The sequence below is a fragment of the Cynara cardunculus genome, unplaced genomic scaffold, assembly GCF_001531365.2.
Source record: "Cynara cardunculus var. scolymus isolate 2C unplaced genomic scaffold, CcrdV1 Un_Scaffold_1441, whole genome shotgun sequence".
Classification (NCBI taxonomy): Eukaryota; Viridiplantae; Streptophyta; class Magnoliopsida; order Asterales; family Asteraceae; genus Cynara; species Cynara cardunculus.
In genome coordinates, this window is record NW_020200767.1 from 2,972 (window position 1) to 14,061 (window position 11,090).

The window sequence follows — 11,090 nt, forward strand, 5'->3', positions numbered from 1 at the left end:
ATYAATRTGATACCCAAACACATATATGATGCATTGTGATACCATTATAGTATCATTGGAGGACGGTGGCCGGCAGACGGTAGCCGAAAGAGAAGAGAGGAGGGAGATATATGAATTTGGGTAATCGAAATTAATAAAGCAGTGGAGTTAATTAATGAGTATTTAAATTGTAGGTATAGGCTTTAGGAGTAAATTCAAACAAACCGGCGTGTGTGTGTGTGTGTGTGTTTTTTGTGTTGTGTTGTGTCGTGGATGGGTAACGGCGTTGAAAGGTAATAACGGCAACCTGCCCAACCCAACTCCAACCCGATCTATCTCCCTCTCTCCTGTTTTTCCTCTTTCTCTCACACACATGACATGACGACATGATCATCTGGGATTTTCATTAACCTTCGTGAATTTAGGAGCACTGTTCTTCTTCATCTCCGGTCTTCTTCCATTCCCCCCTTCAATTTCCTTTCTCTTTTCATTTCATTTCTTTTCTTTTCTTTTCTTCTCTCCCCCCCTCTCTCTCTCTACGGGGGAGCGGGCTGAGGGCCTGGGAATCTCACCGCTAAACGTAGAAACACCTCCGCAGGTTCGTCAGATGGAAGGAGGTTTCTTGTGAGTTAAAATTGATCAAGACTTATATATATTTAAATATTCAGCTAATTTCATGTGGTTAACGTGCAATGTAGGGAAAAAAAGTAGAGAGAGAAAGACACAAACACACAGACAGAAGGTGGAGAGAGAGAGAGAGAGAGAGAGAGAGAGAGAAGAAGGCATCAAAGGAAGCTTTGGAGGTTCTTGCACGGCACAGAAACCTAGATCCCTTCTCCAAATCTCCTTTCTCCCTTGCCTTATGCCGTAATCCATTCGATTTCTCTCTCTTTCCCATTCAATCCTTTAAATTCCATCTCTCTCCATTTCGTCGCCGGAAATTATCTCTTGATCTCTCATGGCGTTTCTAGTTTGATAAAGGGTGCGTGTTTCTTTCTTCTTTTTACCTTATCACAATCTTTCTTGCATTTCTTGATCCTTTGATCCGTTAAGTTCCAACTTCATAGATTTTTTCCCTTTTTTAAGAAAGGAAAAAGGTAAACTATGCAATTTGGTGCTGAATTTTGGGGCTTTCTTGTTGATTTTCAGCACGATGACAATTCTGCTTGTTAGATCGGCTTTAGGTTTCATGGCTGTTGATTTTTCAGCTCCGAAGACAATTTTACTTGCTAGATCGGCTTTAGGTTTCATGGCTGTTGATTTTCAAGAAAGATGCTTCCTTTTATGCTGTTTTCCAAATAATTTAATGATATTCCTTCCTTTAACTGCTTAGATTTTATTTCCTTAACAAAATGAGTCGTCTTTATTCAATTTTGAATTTTAGACTTCTCAGAAGCATACCTGTTTTTCTTAGTTTTAGTTGAAGGAAAGCAGAATCTCACTGAGTAGCTAACTCTTTTTGCTTGTTTTGATATAAAAACCCTGCATTATTCTTTAACCCGGAAGATTAATCCCTTGCTTGATTTTCTGTTTGTGATTTATCTTTTGAAACAGGATTTCCCAAGTTGGCTGGTTGAGTTGAATCGTGCCTTCCCTGTTTAAATCATAAAGAAGCAAATTTGTGTCTTTGTAGCCTTTTAGGGTTAAGCATGCCATCTGAACTTATGGACTCACATGGTTTATCGCCATCTTCATTCTTATCTGAGGAAGTGCAACTTCCTAATGAGGTATCCTTTTGCGTTGCTTGTTCCCTTCCGTATGTGTTCAATTTTTTGCCAAGCATTTTCTTCAGTTTACTTTGGTTAGGTTTTCTTTTCCTCATGTGTATTACTTCAATTTGCAGAGACAAATTGGGTTCTGGAAGACAGATGGTATGCCTGACGACTATGGTGAGCAGCAATTATATGATTATAGATATATAATGTCCATGAAGCACTTGATCATTCACTAATTAGAGACTATGAACTCAAATGGTTAACTGGTGGCATTTTCTTTGTCTTGTTAGTCTGTTGTCTTTTGTGAAAATTATTGCAGTTGCCATCTTTGTTGACGAATCAATCACTTAACAGCTCCCTGAGAAGCATTCTGGCCAATTTCTAAATCAACCCATTTATGTTGTTATAAAATTGCACTCTACCTTTTCAGTGAAGTACTGAGATAACTGTAGAGTGAAGAGTTTAGTATCTGTTGTCTCCCAGGGCAACTAAAGATTTTGTACTTATGAAAACTGAAATGCTAAAAAAGATACCCAATTTTACTCTCTTGCAAGGGGAAGGTAATGTTCTAGTGTTCTTCCTAGATCCTTGCCTAGACAAATCATAAATGAAGTGTCCTATGTTTTTAGACAGTACTATAAATACTTCAGAATTTGGGGTTGTTACTTGTTACCCTTCATGAAGATTAGGAGCTGGTGGTTTCCAGGGAGTTCTCCAGCCTCACAGACGTCTAACAGAACAGATTCTCTAAGATTTATTGAGCTTTTCTCTTTGCGGAGCGTTTCATTATTATTTACCATTGTGCCATGCTGGGGAACATAACCCTATCTACTTTATTATCCATTCATGCATTTAGGAGATGTCGCTGTTAAAGGCGTCTGATTGATTTATTGTGCTTGTACACAAAAGCAATCTCTGCTGGTCTGACTGAGTTTAGTCATTTATCTTCTTTATCATTGTCAACTGATATTATTGCTTTGTGTATATGATCTATGTTCAGGACCAAAAGATGGCAAAGTATATGCACTTGGGGACAGTTCGCTTGCATCATTGCCCCTGGAGAAACAGACGTCATCTGAACCTCACATGTTGAAGCGCTTTGATGTCCCTAATGTTTACCTGAACCAAGACCATAAAGTTCATATTAGCTTAGAGAATAACTCTGTAGGAGCAGGGAGAACAATTGGCCATTCTATTCGGAGACCTCTTGATAATGATAGAGGAAACAGAGTTAATGTGAATATGGATCATAAATCATATCTTACGTCAGGGAACAAGTTTAATGTGATGGGTGATCACTACGAGAATGGCCTCTTTTCAAGTTCATTATCAGAGCTTTTCAGTAGAAAATGTAAGTTCTCTCCCTTCTCAATTCCTCTTTTTTCTCTATGGTTTTTTCAAATGCGTAATTCTATGAAATAGACTGTAGTTCCCAAGGCCTACCGAATTATTACGAACAAGGTTTTTGAATTTGGTTTTAGTTTGATTTATAATGTTCATGGGGCATCGCATATGACTCCAAATTAGCTTTGAGATATGGAAATAATATCTTTTTGGTCAAATACATAATGGTTGAAGTTGAAATGATTTATATTAGTACTTGTTTGTGTGTACCTTCAATAATTTTTCAGCCCTTCTATCACTAGATTAGCAAATACTATATACATGTAATTTTTCGTTTCATTTTGTCCAATTCATTACAGAAATTTATGATCCTTTTCCCCTTTCCAACTTGGTCCATTCTGCAGTGAGATTATCAGCAAATAATAGCATGTATGGTCATTCTGTTGGTGCTGCGGCATCCCACTATGAAGAAGAGGAGCCATTTGAATCCCTTGAAGAGATTGAGGCCCAAACTATTGGGAATCTTCTCCCAGATGATGATGATTTGCTTTCTGGAGTGACTGATGGGCTTGACTGTAAGGTGCAACCAGGCAGTGGAGATGATGTGGAAGAATTGGATTTCTTTAGTAGTGTCGGAGGGATGGAGTTAGGAGAAGATGGTGGACAAAGAAATTATGAAATTTCTGGAGGAAGTTCTGCTAGTCAGCTGGGGCCATCTAGTGGTGCCATGGGTGAACACCCTCATGGGGAACACCCATCAAGAACACTTTTCGTCAGAAATATCAACAGCAACGTGGAAGATTCTGAGTTACGGATCTTGTTCGAGGTATGCTTCTTTCTTCTTTGGCTTGTTAAAGAGATATCACATATCTGTTAGTATATATTTGAGTTGATGGGTTATGGCCATAATAGAAACCATAATTGTGCAGCAATATGGAGATATCCGCACTCTCTACACAGCCTGCAAGCATCGTGGCTTTGTGATGATATCATACTATGATATAAGAGCAGCCCGAAGTGCCATGCAAGCTCTTCAGAACAAACCATTGAGGCGTAGAAAGCTTGACATTCATTACTCAATTCCAAAGGTTGTTTTTGCTTTCTTTTTTAATCTTTCTATGTATGATTTTGCAACTTAAGGCTGAATCGGTGATCACTGTCTTCTTGTGCCCAAAGGCTACTTGGTTTTTCAGATTTATTAATTTGTCAGTGTGCAATGATATATTTAGATAGACTTCAGAAGTTCTAGAACTAATCAAACAGATTTTTGATGATGAAATTTATCTATAACTTTACTGTCTCAGCTAGTGGCTGAAAAGGGACTAGGATACCAGCTAGGCCGGTAATCTCTCAAATGATTTCTATCGGTACATGATGCCTATCATTTGACATGTGCATCAGGTTATCTGCAATATGTGCTATAGAACATTGTTTACTTATTATTCTTACTGGCCATTACTTGCGAGATCTACTAAAGATATTTCTGTTAGATCAGAAATAAAATGAAATTCAGAAAGGAAAAGAAAAAATGACTTTGTACTTTATCTATATGAGATGCAAATAGCCTATACCTTGATTAGGTTCTCTGAAGCACTCCTTAAATTAATTATTCTAACAAATATTATATGCTTTAGTCCATGTGTTGTCATAATGAGTCTCCTCAGAAGTCTTAATGTTTGAAGACTGAAATACATTTCAATATGTCTTCTGGAGCATAAATGGACTGTTCATGTTATACGAGGTAGTTAGCTCAAATATATTAAAGTACATTTATTACAGTTGGAGTGCCAGGATGGTTGCTAGCTATGGTTGACCGTGGATCTTCTTAGGACATGTAAAAATATTTGTGGTTGATTTATCAACACAATTTTGCATTATGCATCATCTGTGTCACTGAGGCATCAGTGAAAAGCCTTGAAATTGAATGGGACTGAAGCTGAATTTCCCAGCCACTCTGATGTTAACAAAGCTGACAAGTGCTCTAAAATGGATGATTTGTTGGTCATTCTTGAAAGCTTTATTTTCTTGATGGACACATGGCACAAAGGAGAATCCTGATGATGAAGATGTTTTAAAGTTTGACTGATTCACTAGATTTATTTATTTCTTATTGAACATTTCATATTGCAGACAATTTACATCCAAAATTCCTCAAGACATTATCTATTGTGTGTTTTATGTGATTTCATCCTACTCAGTTCCTGCGTTGATCATAGTTTGAACTTGTGTGAAATAGAAAAGCTGGTGAAGTGTCTTGTTAAGAATGTGAAGTTTGGATAATGCATAAACCTCATTCTACTAAGTTGTCTTCTCTTGTTGTTGATTGCTTTTTTTTTTCTTCTCCTTCTTTTGATAGATGCTATGACTAGTGTTGCTCACTCTCTCTAAATATATTGGTTCTTTTCTTTTTGTTAGGACAACCCTTCAGACAAAGATATCAATCGAGGCACCGTTGTGATATTTAACCTCGATTCCACTGTTTCTAATGATGAACTTCATCATATTTTTGGCGTCTATGGTGAGGTTAAGGAGGTAAGATTGATTTTCCATTTTTGTGTTTTTACCTTGTCTGACGGCTACATTATTTAGTTGGATAATCCTTGTTCTGGAGTGCAGATCCGTGAAGCTCCACAAGGAAGTCGTCACAAGTCCATAGAGTTTTATGATATTAGAGCTGCAGAAGCTGCTTTGCATGAATTAAACAAGAGTGACATTGGAGGAAAACAATTGAGGCTTGAACCTAGCCAGCCTGGTGGTTCTAAACGGTAGGACTCTCTTGGTATAGCTGTTATTCTTATCTGTTTATTCTTTGCTTTGACTGGCTTGCCTGAGATATTGAGTTTGTAAATTTTGCCTCACTTCAGCAAAAGATAATTTGTGTTGTCAACTTTGCACTTGTGCAAATGTAACTAGTAAAGTACTGCAAATGCTTGCTTTTACCAAAATCTCTAACTTTGACACGTGTCCTAAAAGGTAAGTACAATTGTTGTGAAATCAAGTTCTGGATAGAAAGTGTTGGCGGAAGTTTGAGGGTGAAACAGAGAATCCAAAACCAAAACTATCGAGTTACTCTTTTAAGATACCAAAATATAAAAGTACCTGGAGGTCCCAGGTTCAAATCCAAGGAGGATTAAAAATCCCCTTGTGGCCATGGAGGTTCAAATGCGGTGACTCTGGGCTATCCGCAAAGCAGGTGGTCGCCCTGGGATTAGTCGGCTCGCATAGCAGGTTGGATATCCAGGTTAATAAAAAAAAAAAAGATACGAAAATACAAGATAGTTAGGAGCCCACTACTCTGATCTCTAAAGAAATTTAATCCACCAAGATCAAAGGAAAAGGGATCACTCAGATAATCTAGTCTCGAAGGAAATTAGTCCACCAAGATTAAAGGGAAAGGGAAACTCAAAACTACCAAGATCAAAGATATCTAAAGGAAATAAAGATTTCAGGAAATAGATAAAAATCCATTCATTTCATATAAATCATCAGATGCCTTTTACAACTCTGAAGCGAGAAATGGACAACAAACCCTAGACAACATAAAATAATGGCTGGAAAATAAGGATTTATCCTATTAGCACATAAATTTCAGCCAACAAGAGGTACAATGTATAAGCATAGAAGCTCCATAGTACAATAAACACATATAAAAGCTCCCCATGTCCCACAAAAAGAGCCCTGAATCAAAGAAGAATATAAAGACAACTTTCTAGACAATGTTACACATGAATTAATACAATGTAACATGACCCTTTATCAAGTCTTTGGAAAGCAAATAGTGATAAAGGAAGAAGGGTAATAAAGGACCATCAAGTTTTTATCTTTTAAATTTGAAAGATGACTCTTTCTGGAATTGTAGACTGGACTCTTTCTATGGATGAGGTGTAGGAAATACTTTTATTTCCCAACATCTAAATGGTATTTAGCCCTATCTGCTTTCTAAATTAGCCATTCTATCTTAATCTGCGGGCTGAAGTTTGATCAATATTTTAAGGCTGAAGTTTGATCAATATTTTAAGGCTGAAGTTTGATCAATATTTTACATTACATTCTTATCATGTCTTAACTTTGGCAGCGTAAACAGTCCATTCCCAGAGCTGGATCTTGATGAAACTAGTGCCTTGTTGCAAATGTTTAGCCCTCCTGATTTTAGAACAGAAATTTCTGGTATGATATTTTATGGATCACAGCACTCATTGTCATAATATAAACGAATATACCTGACAATGTTTTTACAGGACCAGTTTCACATGTTCGAGTTACACCTGGTTGCCTGGACAACGAAACTCTCTTGGGTCTTCATTCTGGAACTGCACCCCCTGCCACTCAACTGTTAGACACTGAAATCCAACATGGCATCCCATCTAGCGTCTCTAAAAGTTTTTCCTCTATTATTGGAGTGGAATCCGGTGGCATGCCATCCAGTTTGTTGGAGTCTGCTCAGTTACAGAACCAACTGAAATATGATTTCAGGAGCACATCAAATTACCACCCTCATTCACTTCCAGAGTATCAAGATGGCTTAACCAATAGCATCCTATGCAATTCTCCTAGCAGCATGGCTGCAAGTTTAAATTGCAGAATGTCTGAAAGGGCTGGAAATAGGCAGTTTAACAGAATTGGTGGCTCAATTGGACGCTCACTTGAACTTAATGACAGTGGTAAGAGGTGTCTTAAGTTCCGTGTATACTTTAATTCATTATCGTTGTCTTTGTTACCAGTGGAAGGCTTTGTCATACTGAGAGTGAAACGTGATTTATGGAATGGAAAGGGAATATATAACAGACTCCTCCCTGTCCCATGAGAATTACAACAAACGATGTTTTGGCACCCAACTTTAGGAGCTTTTTCATCCATCTAATTAATCTTCTTTTGCTTAAAATGGTGTTCGAAGTACGTTTTTGCAAAAAAGAAAAAAAGATACATCAAATAACTCTTAGAAATGTGTGCCAACTAGTAAATGTTGCGATCTTCATGGATGAATTGTCATCTTGGTTGACTTGTGCTGTTATCAGGACTGTCAGAACAGTTTGTTTGACTCACTGGTTATCTCCCTTCCTCAGTATTTGGCCTCTCTGCAAATGCAAGTTGTCCCCCTGCCACTCACCATTACATGTGGAATCCTTCTCATCAGCCGCAGCCCCATAACATGATGTGGCCCAATTCACCGTCATTAATCAATGGAGTTGGTAATGCTCACAGTGCTCCCCTAGTGCATGCTCTTCCTAGAGCACCGGCTCATGTGGCAAACACTTTTCTGCACATTAACAACCAGCATGTGGGATCAGCACCATCTGTCAATCCTTCCATTTGGGATAGACGACACTCTTATGCAGGGGAATCCCCTGACGCATCAGTTTTCCATCCAGGTTCTCTCGGGAATATGAGGGTCCCGGGTAACTCACTGCATCCTCTGGATTTTGTTTCTCATAATATCTTTCCTCGTATGGGGGGAAACTCTATGGACCTGCCAATTCCATCGAAAAACATTGGATTAGCTTCCCATCATCAGAATAATGTAATGTTTCCTAGTAGAGGACAAATGATTCCTATGATGAGTTCATTTGATTCTGCTAGTGACCGGGCTAGAAGTCGTAGAAATGAAGGAAGTTCAAATCAAGCTGACAACAAGAAACAATTTGAACTCGATCTGGACCGTATAATGCGAGGGGAAGACAGAAGAACGACTCTAATGATCAAGAACATCCCTAACAAGTAGGTTTAAGCACAACATTTTATCTTTGCTATTTGATCAGATGTTTTGATACTTATATCTGAAAATGCCCTACATTGAAATCTGATATAGGTCGAGTTTGGTGTTTCCATTATGGATGCACCGATTTTATATCTATGCAAGTGTCAAGTAAACAGATGCAACAGCTAAAACGGTTGTGAAAGTTTAATAACGATCATCTTATATAGTTTTAAGGATGAGTGAAGAATGTGAAAGACAAGGATTAAACTTTCTTAGTAAATACTTGCATCTTGCACATGGGGAAATACGTACCGCCATGATATGGTGCATATACACAATGATACTTCAGGTAGCATGCATGCTTCCCGGAGTTTGACTGATAATCTGGAGTATTAGTGTATACATGTGCCATTATGTTAAGGTTTACAAACGACCATGTTTAGTCCACACAACATCATCAATTTGGAAACTCGAATGAAAATCATAGTGACCAAAGCAAAGCTGCGAGTTCCTCTTTGTAAGCAAAGATCATGTAGGAGAAGCCAGTGGATTGTTTTTTTCTTCCTGTAGATCTTGTACTCTGTGTTTGAGTCAATGTTGTGTGTTGGGATTGAGTATGCTTGTTTGTTGGCTTATTTATGTCTAAAAGCTGCTACATATCTGAAAGATTTGTTGTTGAATTTTTTTAATTTTTTGTTAATCTTATTTAATGTTGGAAATTGCAGGTACACTTCTAAAATGCTGTTGGCTGCAATTGATGAACGCCATCGAGGAACATATGATTTTATCTACTTACCCATAGATTTCAAGGCTAGTGATTTTTCTGCATCAATATAATTTTTTAATGTTATGGTGCCACAATATTGTTAATATACTTTTGCTGTCTTGTGTGAACGCAACCATGATTTTTGGCTGATAGAATGAAGACTGACAATGCTCTGTTCTTCTCCATTTTTTCTTGGCAGAACAAATGCAACGTGGGTTATGCATTCATCAACATGACTGATCCTTCCCTTATTATTCCGTTCTACCAGGTCTGTGTTTATAAGGCTTTCAGTGGATGAAAATATTTTGGGTGACTTGTTTTTGGATAAATAATAGGCTCAGGCCAATCACTGAATGATATTGATGCAACCTTTTGCTACAAGTACAAAAACATGTATGGATGCACCAATATACCTGTGATCACAGGGACTGTTTCAGGGTTATGGTCTTTCGAGGATGCATATACCTCATTTGATGCTTAATAAACATAGAATAGTCTAAAACCCCAGCTGCAATTACAGGCATTTAATGGGAAGAAGTGGGAGAAGTTCAACAGTGAGAAGGTAGCATCCCTTGCATATGCTCGCATTCAGGGAAAAGCTGCACTGATTGCCCACTTTCAGAATTCAAGTTTGATGAATGAAGATAAACGCTGCCGGCCCATTCTTTTCCACACGGATGGTCCAAATGCAGGTGATCAGGTATGACCTAACATATACATTATGCTTTTGTGTACAAAATTAGAATTAATCATTTTTTTTCTTTAGACCAAATTATAATAATTTGGTTTATGTTCATCTTGGTTTAATTTCCTATGCAGGTGCCTTTTCCAATGGGTGTTAATGTTCGCTCAAGAGTGAACAAAAATCGAAACAGCACAAATGAGGAAAGCTCACAAGATGTGGGAAATGGTGAGGTGTCTTCAAATGGGGACTCATCGTCAGGTTCCACCAAGGATTTTGAGTGAGAAAGGCCTGCTGCTCCTTTTTGTCATGCTAACCTTCTAGATAACAGGTAATTAATTGAAGGAAGCCCACCTCAAATTTTCTAATGTACATTGAGCCGGGGTGGGCTGAGGGAAGAGAGCAGGTTAACATTGAAATTTCTGTAATTGTCTTGTGGAGAAATCAAAAGAAAGAAAGAAAGAGCAACAGGTGAGGGGAGCTTCTAAATTTTGGATTGTTTCTAGATTTTGATGAATTAAGGATTGAGGAGACATATACATAGCATATCAGTTGACCGTGGGGGGGAAATCTATATGGTTTTTCTTCCAAGAATCCTGTTTTTGACTATAGAGTTAGGGAGGGGACCTGCCTGCTTGTCATTTCTGCTTTTTGTCCATGTTCATTTTTAATTTGACGTCTTTCATTTTGTTTTGTTTGGGAGGAGCTTGCTTGCATGTAATCCTTGTTATTTTTTTAAAATGAAGTTACTTAACAATTTGTAGCAGCATATAGCTATATTAGTCTGCTTGAATTCTGTTTGCTGTTTGAGAGCGAGAGAGAGAGAGAGAGCGCTAGCTGTGGCTCTTGTTGGAAGTCAAATTCCAACAAATCCCATGAAGCAAAACAAGAATCGGAGGCTACCCTTGA

At 38.0% G+C, this 11,090-nt stretch overlaps 1 protein-coding gene across 3 annotated transcripts; it reads left to right on the forward strand.

Moving 5' to 3' along the window:
• Nucleotides 1-333: 333 nt before the first annotated feature.
• LOC112502443 (protein MEI2-like 4) lies at nucleotides 334-10,715 on the forward strand. Of its 3 annotated transcripts, none has more exons than XM_025106348.1 (16): nucleotides 334-603; nucleotides 678-961; nucleotides 1,534-1,706; nucleotides 1,823-1,868; nucleotides 2,695-3,045; nucleotides 3,443-3,864; nucleotides 3,968-4,126; nucleotides 5,454-5,570; nucleotides 5,655-5,803; nucleotides 7,114-7,205; nucleotides 7,277-7,699; nucleotides 8,102-8,753; nucleotides 9,459-9,543; nucleotides 9,699-9,767; nucleotides 10,020-10,199; nucleotides 10,319-10,715. In XM_025106348.1, the coding sequence occupies exons 3-16, from the start codon at nucleotides 1,629-1,631 to the stop codon at nucleotides 10,463-10,465; spliced, it is 2,970 nt and encodes a 989-aa protein (XP_024962116.1). In that variant the 5' UTR covers nucleotides 334-603; nucleotides 678-961; nucleotides 1,534-1,628; the 3' UTR covers nucleotides 10,466-10,715. The 3 variants fall into 3 exon arrangements, with proteins under 3 accessions (XP_024962116.1, XP_024962117.1, XP_024962118.1); XM_025106349.1 differs by having other exon boundaries at nucleotides 334-577; XM_025106350.1 differs by having other exon boundaries at nucleotides 340-428.
• Nucleotides 10,716-11,090: the final 375 nt, after the last annotated feature.

Coding starts and splice junctions, on each gene's coding strand:
- LOC112502443 (XM_025106348.1), top strand. CDS start 1,629: ATGCCATCTGAACTTATGGACTCACATGGTTTATCGCCATCTTCATTC. Junction 5,571..5,654: donor TCTATGGTGAGGTTAAGGAG/GTAAGATTGATT, acceptor TCTGGAGTGCAG/ATCCGTGAAGCTCCACAAGG. Junction 10,200..10,318: donor GTCCAAATGCAGGTGATCAG/GTATGACCTAAC, acceptor TTTCCTATGCAG/GTGCCTTTTCCAATGGGTGT.